This window comes from Coloeus monedula (genome assembly GCF_965178545.1).
Source record: "Coloeus monedula genome assembly, chromosome: 3".
NCBI lineage: Eukaryota > Metazoa > Chordata > Aves > Passeriformes > Corvidae > Coloeus > Coloeus monedula.
Window position 1 is genome coordinate 77,885,937 of NC_138783.1, and position 16,818 is coordinate 77,902,754.

General features: G+C 40.1%; 1 protein-coding gene across 1 annotated transcript in view; it reads left to right on the forward strand.

Annotated features, from left to right (window-relative positions):
* GPC6 (glypican 6) overlaps positions 1–12,129 on the forward strand; it is a gene marked incomplete at both ends in the record, with an annotated part of 751,009 nt that extends 738,880 nt beyond the window's left edge. The window contains 3 exons of the mRNA XM_082278450.1: positions 2,202–2,338; positions 11,318–11,493; positions 11,927–12,129. Of these exons, the coding sequence (XP_082134576.1) occupies positions 2,202–2,338; positions 11,318–11,493; positions 11,927–12,129 (516 nt within the window). The remainder of the gene's footprint in view (positions 1–2,201; positions 2,339–11,317; positions 11,494–11,926) is intronic.
* Positions 12,130–16,818: the final 4,689 nt, after the last annotated feature.

The window sequence follows — 16,818 nt, forward strand, 5'->3', positions numbered from 1 at the left end:
TGTTAGGAAATGTAATGATTTGTTATCTTATGTAGAGTATGCATACACCATTTAATATTTTCAGGAGTGACTGGGGAATGGGAGTCCTCATTTTGATTTTCGGGGAGTATCTGGAGAGCATGTGCAATGTGTGAGCTGTGAGAACCTCTCTCCATTCTTTTGCTGGCTTCTGTGAAAATGAAAGGCTTCTATGCCAAATTACAGCCCTTAGAAGGGTCAGGGGGAAAATCACTTTCCAACAGGTGTTGAATCACTTGTGGTTCAAAACAGAAGTCCCCAAGTCCTAGAGCACGAGCTCTAATTTGAATATGGGCAAAATCTGAATGTGACTCTAAACATCTGAGTTTTGAATAGCTTTACATAACTTCCAGCAAGCAATGAAATTACTGCTCTGAAAGCTAATTACTCACCACCAATATCAATCAGATTGCTTGTGTAAGTAGTTATGCAGGCACAAGCAATAATAAGAAAATCTATCCCTTTGACGTTCCCATATAAACTTTTGATTATATGACTGGATCCTTCACCCTATGAACTCTCTTCCTTAAATTTTCTATAGGATTTCTCTATCCTCACTGTGTCCTAGCAGGAATTTACACACCATGAACTGCCATGAACCATGGCAGTTTAACTGAGTTGCTTGTGCTGGTTAGCTGTCCCAGTAGAGACCTAGGGGTTTTTACCCTCAGCATGAGCAGAAGGGGAAGAGGAAGGACTGCTGTCTCCCCAGAATCCTGGTCCCATGCACCAAAGACATCAGAAAGGGCAGGCATCCTGAGACCATCTCCACTTCTGCCAAAGCCTTGTTCACAGCCTGTAAACTGGAATTTATTTTTTGGCTTGACAGGGCTCCCCTATTGAGACTTTAAAGGCTTGCAAATGCCACTAGTATCTCATGTGAAAACAAAGCAACTAGGGCTTGGCAAAGCATGTGGAAGAGATTTATAAGGTGTCTATCACGGCGAGAAACACTGTCAACAACTCATACAGAAAAATACTGTCCTACTTATTTCTTGTGGATGAAAATTCAAACAGTGCTTCTGAAATAACATCCTCAGCTGTTTCTATCTCCTGGCTTATAAAGTGACATTCCACAGGGTTTAAGCATGGCAAAGCAGCATGGGCCATTTGCGAGGACAGCTATCATGTCCTGAGAAAAAAAGATAAAAGAGATAAATAGCCGAGTACAATATTGTACCTCAACAACCTAAAAGACAATCTCAAAACTGAATGGAAGAATGGAGAGCTTTTATTTCTTGGGTTTTTAAAGAACAAAGCTTAGTGATTTCCTTTAAAAGCTATTCAACAAGCTCCCCTAAATCCTATTACAACTTAATGTGAAATGCATCTGTTTCCATAAGAACTACAGTGGCAGCATTCATCCTTTGTAGTCTGTCCTTTGTTGTTTCTTCTATCTATTCTTGTAGATTTTCCCACTCCAGTATACCATACACAAAACAAGAACTGATAAAATTTTAGTCAGAGCATTTATTTATTAAGTCGATGCTGGAAATTCAGTTTGTTCCTGCTTGCTGCCTGAATCATGCCAAATTAAATTATTTGTTCAAGGAATTTATAAGGTAAAGAAACTGTTTCGATACTGTCCCAACATTTCTTGCATGCGGATTCTGTATTCAGCTACATATATTTATCTACACATAATAGCAAAGATGAATATAGTCTCTGCATGACTTCTCACTATAACTGAGATACAAATGTACTGTAATGTATTCAGCCGGTGTATCTTAAATCAGTTCAACATCAGCTCAGCACTGAACCATTTTTTTAGAACCTGCAGATGTAGCTGTCTATATAATATTTTTCTAAGACATGACCAAGCTGGTGGGTTTATCTGATGTACACTGTTTAACTGAATTCATATTCAGCAGACTGTGAGGCATATTAATTCTTAAAAAGGTGTACATTTAGAAAACCTTAGACAAATGGAGACCAGGAAGAGCAAGATGCAACATGCTTTTATTAATGTCTTGCCTGTGGAAAAAGGTGACTTTGATTGTATGTTCTGAACTCAAATGCCGAGTGTCTTGTTTTTAAACACAGGAAATTAAGTTTTAGCACATTTAGCTTTTTTAACCTTCACCATCATCACCATTACAAATTTAAACAATGTATTGTTTAACATTATAATTAGTGTGGCTTATGTTTTTAATCTGTTTTCCCTCTCATTGTCTCTTAATCAGGTAACAGACATTAAGGAAAAGCTAAAGATCTCTAAAAAGTTCTGGTCAACATTGCCCTACACAATCTGCAAGGATGAGCGAGTGACAGCCGGTCCGTCAGTCGAGGAGGACTGCTGGAATGGCCACACCAAGGCGAGGTGAGGTGGACCCCTCTCCACCCCACCCAGTCCAAATCCCCATCTGGCCTGAAGCGATCATGAAGCTGAGGGTATTTCACAAAACTGTTTGTGAGGGTGAAACAGAAATGGGGAGAACAAGTCATTGTCCGCATGCAGCTTGTAGCCAAGATTACTTATTGTCAAAGTGCCATTAAAGCCAGAGTGTGAGTCAGGGTAAATGTGCACAGCGTGTCAGCGTGTGAAGGCAGAAAATGTGCATTGGTTCGGCTCCAGAAGGATAATTTATACTGAGATTTCAAAGAGCTCTTTAGGTCCATTTAGCATCCCTGTGTTGGGAATGACAGCTTGTGAAGCAATTGCACTCTTGGGATATCATACAGGGATGAAACAGAAATTGGAATTTCAACTCTACTTGCTATTGGCTGGCAAAGCTTAGGGCTATTTACTGGGGCAGGGGGGGTGGGGCAGAAATGAAAAATAACCACCAGAGAATAAATGTAGCACTCCTCCTTATCTTGTGTAGAAGATTTGACCTTATGTTACTTCTTCAGAGATAACTGTGGTCATCTGCTCTTATTTGTGATGAGTTTTCTGTGGGTTTTAATTTTGAAGTTTACTTGGCCCTGCTGTGGCAGAGCAGGAGCCAGCAGATGAGCAGGTGTCTCCAAAGGTCCCAGTGTGGATTCATCAGCTAACAGAGGAGAGGATCTGATTATCCCTGCTGAGAGAGGGAGGAACTGACTCAGGGACCATGCCAGAGGCAATGTGGTTTCAGGTGCACAGCGGTATCCTGTGCTTTTGGGTAGACATGAGGATGGAGAGGTTTGAGTGTCTGGTGACAGCTGAATCTCGAGAGAAGTGACACTTTCTGGCACTCAGAGACTGGAATCTTTCTTTTCTTTTTACCTGGCAATACATATGAAGGCAGAATATAAAAATGAGCCAATAAGAAAAAACAATCAACCAGTCAAACAAACAAACAGTAGAAAAAAAATGAGATGAACACATAAAATATAAAAACAGTGAAAATTAGGCAACATAGGAAAAAAACTTAGAAACCTGCTCAGTGTAATTTTACATGGATGTATGGATGGATGGATACATAAATAGATTGCACCCACCCCACCATCTCATCATCTGATCATTTTATTAAGGAGCACAGTTTACAGGGGGATGTTTCACACTGAATGCACACCATTTTTTCCTAGCCTTATTACATAACCTTCAAAAGAATTCATTTTGCAGACAAGAGGAGGGGGCTGTTTGGGATGCTGCTAGCCCCTTGAATCCACTTTTGGATGCATGTGAACAAATCTATCTGAAAGCATGAGCCATTGCTTAGTTGCTAAGTCCTAGATCCACAGAAAGCCCCTGAGGATTCAGAGAAATACTAGGAGGAGCGTCTGGCTATTACAGGATTCATCACAAAGGAACAGTGTGAAGAGAGAAATAAAAAAGTGCAGCTTCTCTTTTTCTATTTTATCCTTTCTTGTTATTGAGCTTTGAAAGACATGAGCCCAGGCCAGTGCACTCACTGCCAGTAGTTAAGCAGAATTTCCAGGCATCCCAGCTAAATGCCATGAGCCACACCAGGATGCATGCATCAGTAAGAGATATATGCTACTCGTTCTACAAAAAAGCAGTCAAATCCCTTAATATCCATCTATTCCTCCTGGTTTCCATGGCCAACTCTAGTGTGTGTACCACATCTGGCAAATACTTGGCAGCTCTCTTCTGCTCCTGCACTGAAGGGTTTGGCACAGCTTCCACATTTGTTGGGAATTAGGGAGGTACGTTTTATGCATACAGTTTATCACCCTTCTTTTGCTGTATTTCTCTTATGAGAAGCCTGGTTATTTCCGTGATGCCTTCTAAGATTAATGTTCTGGAGAGAGAAGACCTGTCCTCTGTTAATAATGTCCTTGATAATTGAACACAGACGGTTCACTGGATGTAGAGTGACAGCTTCAAAATATCACCTGAAGATATGATTTCAGCAGATCCAGCCACTGCTTCTCTGCCCAGTTTCTGTTTAATATCCATTCACAAAGGAAATGTATAGTCATAGTCTTAGTAACAGAATTCAATAAATGCATCAAGTGGAGGCAATAGCAATAAGTCAGAGAAACACTACAGAATGCCGTGGCTTGTATATGAAATAGTATTAAAAAAAATATTGAAAATAACTAGCTTTAAATGCAAAATCACCTCTTGGCTGGTGGACAAAGACATTTACTGCAGCATAAAAAAAATAAAGGCTTTCTTGATCAGATTGATTAGTATCTGATATCAAATAGTGGCTCACAAGAACAAGCATAGCAAAATCTGGCCAGTATTCATATGTGTGTGTATATATATATATATATATATATATATATAAATATCTGTGTTCACTGTGTCAGCTGTCATAAGCACCCCTGTGCTATATGAGGAGCTGCATTTTGAATTCCAAAGAATATGACAAAAGCCTGTGATAGAAAAAAAAGGATATTTAGCCACCTCCTGTTTTCATAGACATTAATACTGTAAGTAAAAAGACAACATGGTGCTGGCTACCACTGGGAAATGAAATTATTTCTGGGGGTTTTATCAAATCCTGTTTTGGAATAAAGAACTAGAAACTTTGAACTTCCAGATAGACATTATGCCTTATGTTTCACTTTACACATCACCTTTCGATGCTGCTTTTACTGGGGGAAAAGTTACAAACATGAGATTACAGAGAATAAAAGCTTGGCTTTCTCCTGAGAGAGGCATTACACCAAGGTCATTTGTGGTTATTACACTCCCTAAATATCACTTTGCTGCCATGATTAATTTACAGTGACACCAGGTCGCCAACTGAAGGTCACCAATTCACAAGTAATCATGGGGTAACAGAGTCATCCATTTGGCGTTCTGGAAGGGTGCACTTGGCTCGTTGCTGATCCTGTGCGAGGAACGGTTTTAATCAGGTCATGTCACGTAGAAACCAAGTGCTGTGGAAATGGGAAAATATTTTTTAGATGGATGAATCTCTTTTTTTGAAAAATCCATATTAAGAATAATGATAATAGCTACTAAAGACAAAGTGCCTTTTAGAGAGATGCCCAGCAGGATTTCTCCATCATATTTGTATTCACAAAAGAACATGGACATAATTTTATGTTTTAAGAATTAACGTCTTCTGCCAGATGTACAGAGACAGACTTCCAAAACCTATTTAGGATTTAAAAAACATTAAGATCAAACTTTGAAAGTTTTCCTGCCTCTCTACATGCAGTTAAATTCTTAACAGCTGATAACATCTTCACTAATAGGTATTCTCCAGAAATGAAGAAATTTTCCCAAGCATGATGGAAATCAGGCTTTAGGACTTAAACCAAGTCCAAGGTATTAGTCCTTGAATATATGACTTCTGCTGAAGTGAGAAGAGCAACCAAATCTGGAGCCATCTGATGTTCAGGAGACAAACCTTGAATTGCTCCAACCAACTCAGCCAGCTCATTTCAACCAAAGCATCTGAGAGTTTGTGCTCATGCACTATCATCCTGGTTCTCATGCTCACCAGGGCTATAGACTTACTAATGTCTCAGCTCTGAACAGCTGTAATCTATGGAATGGATGAGACCTGCATTCCACAATGAACCTATCACTCCTACAAAGAAAAGAAGAAAAGGAATTATATATAGACAGAGAAATAAACAGAAAAACATAGAGAAAAGTAAGGAAGAAAAGGAAAAATTAAGATTATAATTTTCAATATCTTGCTCAAAACTACAAGGTATGTCACCAAAACAAACACAGAATAGATTCTCAGCTGTCCTGACATTCTCTTCTTCTCCTGACATACATATGGGCGTGTCTACTTCTGTGGCAGAGCTTTTAATTCCTGGTGAAATTCAGGTGGGAAGAAAGACTCACCAGATCAGTGCTTGCCCTGAGAAAGTTGCTAACTGCTGTCCAGCAAAGCTTGCAGTGACAGGGAGTTGAATGTCCTCTAGCTGGAGGTAGGCACAGATAACCATTCAGCACCACTAGTGAAAGCATGAATAAACCACTTCTCAGTAACTGTGGAAACTGCCTATTCTTAATTGATGGCTCTAGTTTATTTTTACACCTTCCAACAAATTGGCAGATGAGCCATTTTCTCCCTCTCCTTGTGTCTCCTGAAGCTTTTCTCCAAGATGCAGGAAGAAAAACCAAACTGAAAATATCCTATGGGGATTACCTCCTGAGCAAACACAATCAGATGAGGTGAACTAGTTAGCCAAACAAGCCAATTTTCCATTGCACTTATCTTTCTGGACCAGATGTGACTGTCTAAACCCAGCCCAGCCTGAGTAACCCTGTGCTGTATTTTGTACTTTGCTGCCTACAATTTTGTGCACCTGGAATAACTCCAGTACTGACTAGGTGGCATGCCCCAGTTGTACTGTAAGTAGCTGCTGTGGCAGCAAAATATGAAATATGAAGAATGTTGTCCTTTAAGACAGATTCTTTTAAAAATCAGAAGATTCCTTTTTTTTTTTTTTTTTTTTTTGGTGTAGGGGTTGTCAACTCTACAGGCTTTATATAAATGATCTGAAAGATTCATCAATCATTTTTAGACTTGGAAAGGAAGCAGACACCCTGTAACATTAATGAGTTATTAAAAAAAAAAAAAAAAAAAGCGGGGGGGGGGGGGTGGAGAAGAGAAGTGGTTTTAAATAGGCTTTGTGGTACTTGGCTATGATGTGCCAAAAGACATCTTTGCTGTGTCTGCTGAGGCAAGCAAGAACTGTGGAAAGGCTAAGAGGAACAGAAAGCATTAATATTTTAGAAAACAACATAAATTACACTAAAATCCTGACATAGCTGAGCAAGGAGCAAACAGAAGAAAACAAACAGTATTGTTCATCTTCTCTGTACTCAGTGCTAAGAAAGCTTGCTTCTTTTTTTCTTTTTTTTTTTTTTTTTTTTCTTTTTTGCTAGGAGGATGCAAAGAACAGACACTGATTCAGGTTGGCACTTCTCTTCTTTTCATTTATAATGGGCATACACTTCTTGTAATGGCCAGGCCAACAAAGAGATCATTAACGAGAGAAGAAGCAGCAGCAAAGCTTAAAATTCACAAGGGTGTCTCCACTTTCGGAACTGCAGCAAAAGCAGCTGTGTTCAACAACTTTGCCCAGACAGCAACAAATCTTCTGTCAAATCACAGTCCCAAGACATGGCTTCCTATTCAGTGTGACTTAACCCTACCCCACACACATCAAAATGCTTTTGTCAGAACATGTGTCAGGCTGCCTCTCCGAGGCTGTCATTTACGAAACACCTTGGGCTGCGTGTTCCCATATCTGCATCAGTGCTGTAAAGAAAGGAAAACTATTCAAAGATATTTCATTCAATATAGACTTTTCTGACTGCTCCCCCCCATGCCCCCCAAGAAGCAGGTGAACTGGTTCAGTAATGAGGGTAGAATCCAGCTACACATTCAGACATGTAAATTCAGGTACTTAAATACAGAGTGAGACAATAAGGAGCGTGTGGTCCATGCAGTTGTAGTATTGTTAGATACTCTCTGGGCCTTCTGGGATGAGTATGACACAGGACACTGCCTCCCCTCTGGACCAGAGCCTGGGCTAAAACTGCTTGAGCATTTTGAAAAGCACTAATGTTATGGTGCCTGAAAAGAGCCCCAATATCCTGTCAGTCTACTCAAAGGGGCAGTTTTCCACTGCCTGAACACATTACCTACTGCTATGTAAGATGGTCTAAGTAGTGAAGACACCTTCCTGGAACTGGCAAATTAAACCCTGGACCTACAGATATTCAAACCCTACGGGAGTGGCAGTATGACACCAAATGGCCTACATCCTAGTGGCTAAAGTGGCATTCAAGACTCAATTCAGCTGCCTAAAGAAAGACACACACTATAACTGTAGATGCCCCAAATGTCCAGGACCTCTCCCTCAAGCCTGCAGATATGATCCAGAAAGAGCTTTCAGAGCTCACCTGTCAGAGCTAGGGACAAGAAGAGGAGGAATAAGTAAGAGCATTCAAATGGCACCAGCTGTCTATGTTTATGCAAGTAAATCCCAGCAGGTGAAATATAATGAATCAGTCATTTGGCCAAAGGCACATGGGACTCTAACAGCTGTCCCTGCTCCACTGATGAATAAACTGCTGACTAGCTGTGACTGGATCTGGTGGTGACTGGATCTGGTGGTGACTATATCTGGTAAGAGGGGGACTCTGATTATATGCAGATGCTTGCATTTGAGCATACAAGATTTGGTATATGTGTAAACCTAAAGATTAATTTTCAGCCTTTCTAATTCTTTTGCTCTTATGTCCTAAATGCCAAGAGAATTTAAGTATCTGACTAACTGTTAGACAGAAGTAAGGCCATGGATTTCTTGTGACCTACATAAAGTATGTGTCCCTTACACACCTAAGTGAGGTACACATGCCAGGAATGCTTTGGGGATCACCAGATCCTGGGCAAATAGAGCAGGGTGTGTGATAGTGTGACAAAATCACTTTCTGTAACTGAATGGGCTGGCCCATTTAAAGTTAGATGATCCTGAGAAGGACAGCAGATGCACACTAGTCACAGTGCAAAATATGAGCCTTCATGAAATGCACGCCAGAGCACCCTCTAATTGCTTTAAGTCAGTACATTCTTCTTTTGTTATTGATGATAAGACAAAATTAAATCAAACAGAAATCAGTCAAAGAAAGCCTGTGAGCTGCCATTCAGAGCTATCCTTAGCTTCTCATGGACAGCTTGCAATAAAGAGCAGCTAATCCTTCATAAAAAAGGAAAGCAATCCACATGAATGTTTAGCAATTTCAGGTCACTTCTAGCTGCTAACAGCTATGGCCATTGTCATGGACAGGATACTGGGCAAGACAGTCATCCTCTCTGAGCCAGTAGTTCAATTCTTACACTCCTTCTTTTTTTAATCAACTGTACCTTGAAATGGCTGATTTACTACTAGGCTGAGTAATTTATCTACAGCAGCCCTTTCATTTGTAGAGACGTGTGACAGATGGAGATGCTGTTCCTTTGCAGTCCAGAGCATCTCTGCCTGCCAAGGTCTCCATCCTACTGCCTCTAGGCAGCTCTGCAGAATTATTTCCTGTTCTGTCTCTAGTGATTCATAACACCGTGGTCTGCTATACTGGGGGAGGTAGCTCTGTGTTCTCACCATAGTAAATCTGACCGCAGGATTCTGGATGGGATCCCCACAGCAATGTTATTTCTCATCATGGTACTAGCAAAACAACAGGACATGCAGCTTGAGGCTGGGTATTTTGGCAACCATGGTTGGTTCTTAGATGTTCACACGCCCCCAGAATTATTCTCATGTAAGCCTTCAAAAGCCACTGCTGGCAAATGAATCTCATCTTGCAAAGTGAGGACCCATTACGCTGAGACTAAGCCCTTCCCTGGCGCACCAAAGCATCTGTTCTCTTGTGAACCTCCAGAAGGAATGTAGAGCTTATTTTCCCTTCACCATGGCTTCAACAGAGAAAGCCCTTTCTTCTCCCTTACTTTCACATTTATTTTTAGATATATTTCTTTTTCCAGACCACTATGAACAATGCTGTCATCAATGCCAGACTTCAGTGGTGATAGAAAATTGGGCACACACGAGTGAGAGTGACGTGAAGTACTCTCAAACTATATTTGGTACCAGGCATCATGAAAGTTTATCATTAGTAGGCTAGACTGTGCTGTCATTACTTATTGTCTGAGCACATATGCACATGCGGAGTCCCACAAACATCAGTAGGACAGCCTGGTATGCAAACTAATTACAAAATAGATCATATCCTTATAAAGAAGGTAAACAAAGGGTAGATCTGCCCCATATCCCTTGCAGCCTAAATATGAGACAAAGACAGTAGGTAAAGACAGACAAGAGAGAACAGGGAAGCTGTGATGCACTATTTTCTCAGGATACCATGCCAGCACAGAGAAATAATGTCGACCCATTTTCAGCCTGGCAGCTGTAAAATGCACAGATAATTTTTAACAGAGATTTGAAGCACAGAAAAATGTAGCTTTGCAAATGCCTATAAGGTGAGCTTCCTGAGGACAAAGAGCAGCAGGGAACAAAGTGTGCATCTTTAACAAAAGGTAATGGAGATTTTTACTGTAGCATGATTGGAGGCATGGGCTGCTTTTTTGTGGGGGAAAGATGTGCAAAAGCACACTTGCTGCCTGTGAGCAGCCTAAGACTGCATTACTCAAGGTCAGAGAAAGGAATGCTGCAGTAATCAAGAAATTATAAGGTAAGAGCCTGAATAAAAGATTCAGATTTGTGGAGGGATGGGAAATGTCATACCTTAAATGTTATGCACAAAGTACACAAGACATGCAAGCATAGCCTGGTTTAAAGGAATAAGGACCAAATCAAAGAGAATACCGGAGTTTGGTAAAATTATAATGCTTTTTATGGGCCTGGATGTCATATAAGCTGGAGATGTTGTTCATGGTGGTCTGAAAAAGAGATGCAAGGAAGAATTGGAGAAGAAAATTAAGTGCTCCTTTAAACTAGGAAAGCCATAACACCTCGAGATAGGCTTCTAAACTGTCTCAGAACAAATATACTGTATACAACAAAGGACTTCATATCTTTTAAGCAGAAAGAAATGAAAACAGCAGAATGCACGGTTAGATGCTTAATTTAGTGTGCAACCATTCATGTCAGCAGAGGATATGAATACGCGGTGACTTACTGCTGGCTTGCGAACCTTTTTCATAGTTCACACAGTCATTGCTCTTGCTGGGGCGTATATGGAAAGTTAGGAGGATGAGAAACTTAAATCCTTTCTGCTCCCCATGCAGCTCAGCTACTAAACAGGTCCTTTGGAGTCAGTAAAATTAAAAACTATATTTTTTAAACAGTTTTAATGGATCTGTTTAAGAACTGCACATTGAATTTTTTAGCACATCATTTACTGTACAGTGTTTTATTTCTGAAATTACTGCATCTCAAACTAATCTTTCATTCTGCTGTATAGATACTTGCCTGAGATTATGAACGATGGCTTGACCAACCAGATCAACAATCCAGAAGTAGATGTGGACATCACAAGGCCAGACACCTTCATTCGACAACAAATCATGGCCTTACGTGTCATGACTAACAAACTGAAGAACGCATATAATGGGAATGATGTCAACTTCCAGGATACAAGTAAGAAACCATTAACTGTCATTACATAACTCTAATTTTGGAAGCATTTATGAATTGGCTCTGTTGCAATGACTTTCTGTGGTCTTTGTGCTCTGCACTGCTGACAACATAAAAAGCCTTTTCTGTTCCATAAAATTCCAGTTATATAATTGTTTCTTTTGGTTCTCTTCCTTATCTTCATGTTTAATGCATCAAGACACTGAGGGCTTTCCATAATGCCAGCAGCCTGATCCTTTTTCAGAAGAGCATTTAATCATCTAATTAAGTTACAGTGGCTTTCATTTGGAAGCTTTACTGAATGAAATTTAGCATGACCACCACTTCCTCATTCCCAATGTGTTCATCCCCACTGGGGTGCCAAGTGGAAGGGAGAAAAGGGATGAAAGCTGTAACCTATAGCACTCACATTGTTTCCCTCACTCCTTTGTGCCAGGTGACGAAACCAGCGGCTCGGGCAGCGGAAGCGGCTGCACAGACGACATCTGTCCCACCGAGTTTGATTTCATCACCACCGAAGCACCGCCTGTCGACTCGGACAGGAGGGAGGTGGAGGCTTCAGCCACACAGCCTGGCTGGTCACTGCAGACGTTGCTCGTCGTCTTCCTCAGTCTCGTACTGCAGAGACAGTGGAGATAATCCTGGATCTAGGCGGACAAACTGTGTTTTAGCTACAGAAACAGCCAACTTTCTTCTTTTCTTATACTCTTGGACAATGGACCATGCCACAAACACTTGCAGTTTTCTACAAGACAGCAGTACTGCAACCTGCTTCCCATTTTAGTTTTCCCAAAGAGTACCAGGTGCCAGACTGAACTGCTTCCTGCTTTTTTCAGATATCTCTGAAGATGATATCCACTCTTGAGAGAATTCTTTCTCAATCCTTTATTACAGGAGACTTTCTGAGCTTCATTTCCTTTTATGCTGCAAAAGGGAAAAAGGATCTTACAGTATGTGTTTTTCCCCAGTGAGGAAAAAAGAGGGGGGGAAGAAACCAAGAAAGTTTTCTTTCTGAATCAAGCCTGACTCAAGGCTGCTGCATTTCAACAGACTATCAACAAAACACAAAAAAAGACAAGAAAGGAACACAAAAAATGCAACCATTTTTCACTGACAGCCAGGTTTCCTTTAGGAACTTCTGTAGGATGATTCAGGTCATCAGAATGATCACTGTTATAGGGAGGAAGGCTGGATTTTTTTTCTCCAACACTAAAAATGTATGTCTCAGCAGTGAATGTCTTGCACTCCATCTGCCAACCACATCAGATTGGTATGAAGGTAGAAGCTGAAAAATAAGTTTATCTTTTAGTATGGTAGTAGCTCCACTAGCTTCAGAATGTCATGTTACAGTTGCTTAGGACTTAAATCTTAATGCCCAGTAAAAATATGAGTAGTAGCACCGTTTCACCTAGTTTCTTTTAGGATTTATCCATGTTATACAATTGTCACCATTTTCTACTTAGCTCACCACCGTGAGCTTACCAGCCATGATGGTAATGTTAAACAATGCTCTTGACCCCTCACGGGTTCAGACAGAAAATAATCTCTTGTGATGTAATCTTTTTCCTTTCGTTACTGTTCTGACATCGATTAGAACTTTCTGCTACTATGTCCATTACCCTACCAAGACAGCAGTTCTCTAATAGACTGACAGCAACCGGATCAATAGTGTGTTTCACACCTAACTACATCTTTCTTATCAGTTAATTTCAGTGTCACAAGGATTTCTTCTACAAAATTTCAGATCAAACAAATATATAGTACTGACATGGAGATTTCTTTCACTTTTTTAGTCTTAGTATGATCATCTATTTTTATATATATAAATATATATAAATCACAGATTTTAACTTCTTAATTACAAGCTCAGGGTTGACACTTCTTTATAAGAAAAAAAAAATGTTTGGTCAACCAACTCTTTTTTGCTCTGAAAAGTAACCCTTTAATGACTGGTGAGCATGAAAATCAAAGAACAGAATTTTTTACATATCCAGTTGTCCATTTCTTAACAAGTTTGCAGGTTGGTGGAGAAAACCTCTCATATGTGTGTATTTGGTGGAGGTTGGGGGGAGGGGCATGTGAGCTTGTATGATAGGCCTAGAAGGACATGGATGTTAATTGTGACAGTAATTGTATTCTCAGATTCTTCAAGAATACATAGCTTTAATAATCATTGTCTAAATGGTTATGGTCTGGGATAGAGTTTCCCTAATTTGCATCTGGTCGTAAACCCAAGATGGATGCTGTGTAAATCCTGGACAAATGTGTGTCAACAATTAGACATCAAAATCTTCCTTCTTCTATCAACCGCAGACAAAGGATTTTTGGGGCAATTCTGTGTGGTGTTGAAATGATTTGCCAGAAATTTATTTCCTGATTCTTATGTTGACTCTGGAAATCATATACACAAATTGTGGTATCACTGTAAAGCCAGCCAACCACAGTACAATTTAACAGCAGAGCAGGTAGATCGTATCCATTGCAATTGCTTTTTCTTGTCAAATTATAATTAGCTATTGATTTAGGCATGAAATTAAAATAGAAAACACACAGCACGTTAGAATAAAGTATACTTAAGCACTTTTACCAAAAAGTATTTACAATCTATTTATATAGTATGTCTAATAACAGAAAGCGTAAGGTTTGAGCCACTTGTATTCCATTCCTTTGTTTCCCCCATTCATTTACTTTGAAATACAATGAAAGATAACATCATAGAATTCTAGAATCGTGAAACGGTCTGGGTTGGAAGCAACCTTAACGATCATCTATTTCCAAGCCCCATGCCACGGGCAGGGATGCCATTCACTAGATGAAGTTGCTCAGGGCCCTATCCAGCCTGGCCCTGACAGGTGGTCTATTCTTCTGGGCCCAGATTAGTGTGTCACTGTCTAAGTGTACAGATCACAGGGGTCTTACATGGCAATGCTTCCCACTTCTCCAAATGTTCCCCATGGAGCAAGTCTTGTGATTCAGCATTTACGGTCTCCAGGAAGTTTAAGCCAATTCTCATAGACTTCTTTTGCCCTGGTACAGCAGGTACCAAGCAGAAGGTCTTTGTTTTTAATTTTTTTTCCTGAACTTGCACGTGCAGCTTTCTACAAGGAGAACCCTTTAAAAATCTCCCCTGATCCATCTCTTTTTACCCATCTCCACATCCTCTCTACGTCTTCAGCAACTTTGTTTCAGGAGAAGTTAAGTTTGATTTTGGTTTCTCTGGTTTTGTGTTTATTCGGTGGTAACTGATTCTATTTCCATCCAACTAGTCTGGATCTAAAAGCTTATTGGCAGGCAACAATGGCCAAGCCCTCTGATGCAAGTCCTCTGTTGTACTTGCTCCACACTGCTAGTCAAAGAGCTGATGGGCTCATCAGGTTTTTGTGTTAGCCTCAGCCCACGTGTAGGTGATCTGATGACTGTTTTCAGCTGGTGCAGCCAAGATGTGTGCCCAGGGTGCTCTCATCTATTTGCAGACCTCCATGGACTTTTGGACAAGGAATAAGATGGTTCCCTAAGAACTAGGGCTTCAATGAAGGTGCTCCTCACTGGAGGAGCTTGCCCTGCTCTTCTTGGATTGGATCTTACAAACAGCTTCTCAAACAACCAGCCTACTCCTTGCCAAAATGTAATCCTTGAGGGAGTTCTGCCAGAAATTTATGTCTTCCACATTATTATTTCTCCTCTTATTTTCCTACTATGCATGGTGATATTTTGTCAGGAGACAGAGATGCCTTTGCATGAAGTACTGTGCATACATTTCTTTAATAGTCCCTAAAGGTTGAATGCACTCTTCATACATTGCATTTTTCTGAGATTAAGAGAGCTATTAAATCTACAGAGAAAATGAAATTGGGAATGAAGGAGAGAAAAGAAAAAGCATTCATATTCATAAATGTGAGAATCTACATAATTTTCATTGATTCTATTTGCACATTCTTGCATCCAATAGCTCTTCTTCTAAGGTAATTTTTGGTGTGCCACAATTTAAATATTTCTCTTCTGTTAGCAGCTGATAAATTAAAGAAATTATAAAGAAGACAATTACCTGTTCAAGAAAAAGGCGCTAAGTCCTAAGGAAAAGTCCTTTGATTGTGTAAACCCTTTCTGCTGCGCAGTCTAGAAGTTCTTAACATGTAATGTTCTTTTAAAGTGGAGACTAATAAAAAATTAGATGCTGTTAATTACATAACCATTGCTGTAGACCCCTATGAGGTTTATCCTTTCAATATTAACTGAATTGCTTTTGCATCATCCCCAAATTTTTCATGTTCACTGTACTGCAGATTTTTCTACTGGTGACTAAGTACACAGTACTATAAATGCAGTGCAGACTACCTGGACTCTGGCCAAACTTAGGCATTTCAAAAACAGACAATCAGGAAAAAATTGAAAAAGAGGATAGAGATTTCCTGCAAAAGAGGAAGATGAAAGGAACCTGTGCCTCAGTGTTCTGGTAAGGGTTGATCTATCCCAGTTTCCTAAGAGGCATCACAGACCTCTGTCCGTGGAAAGCTCCCAAAATCTGAGTCTCAGATGCACAAATCATCCCAGTTCTGTGGGATTTTTAGGAAGGATGATTCCCACAGATGTGTGAACCAGTTTGAGCTGCTTCCATGCAAAATGGCTTTACGGTGCATGTGACTGAGCACTGGCACAGATTGCTCAGAGAGGTTGTGGAGTCTCCCTCACTGGAGATATTCAAGAACCATCCGGACACAATCCTGTGCCATGTGCTGTAGGATGACCCTGCTTGTGAAGGGAGGTTGGACCAGATGACCCACTGTGGTTCCTTCCAGCCTGACCCATTCTGTGATTCTGTGATTCTATGAGCTGGAGCTGTTCTTGGGAGGTGGACTCTATGTGTAGTGTCTCAGCAGGCAGCAGTTGCCTTCAGTTTACTAACTGACTCTGAATCATTATCAAATGTAACTATACTTATTCACTGAAACTTTTATTACTTCAACATAAAAAATAAATTACAGCACTGATGCAAGTTGTGTTTTTTGTTTTTAATTTGCTTCCAAAGATAACCCATTAAAACTGAATACAGAAAATTCTAGAATTGTTATGCAGGTTTCTATAGATTGCATTATGGATATTAACAAGAAACCCACATTTCAAAGACCACAAAACTATGTTTAATATATTAACCCACAAATGTTCAAACCTGCTAGAGGAGAATGGATAGAGTTAACAACAATGGAATGTTACATAAAATTGAAAAAAGCTGTAATTTTAAAGGGAAATTCAGCAGTCAAAGGCTAAGTCTTAGTGTCAGTACTGAGATTATGTTGTCAAAACATAATAGACTCAGTAATGCCTAGTTTC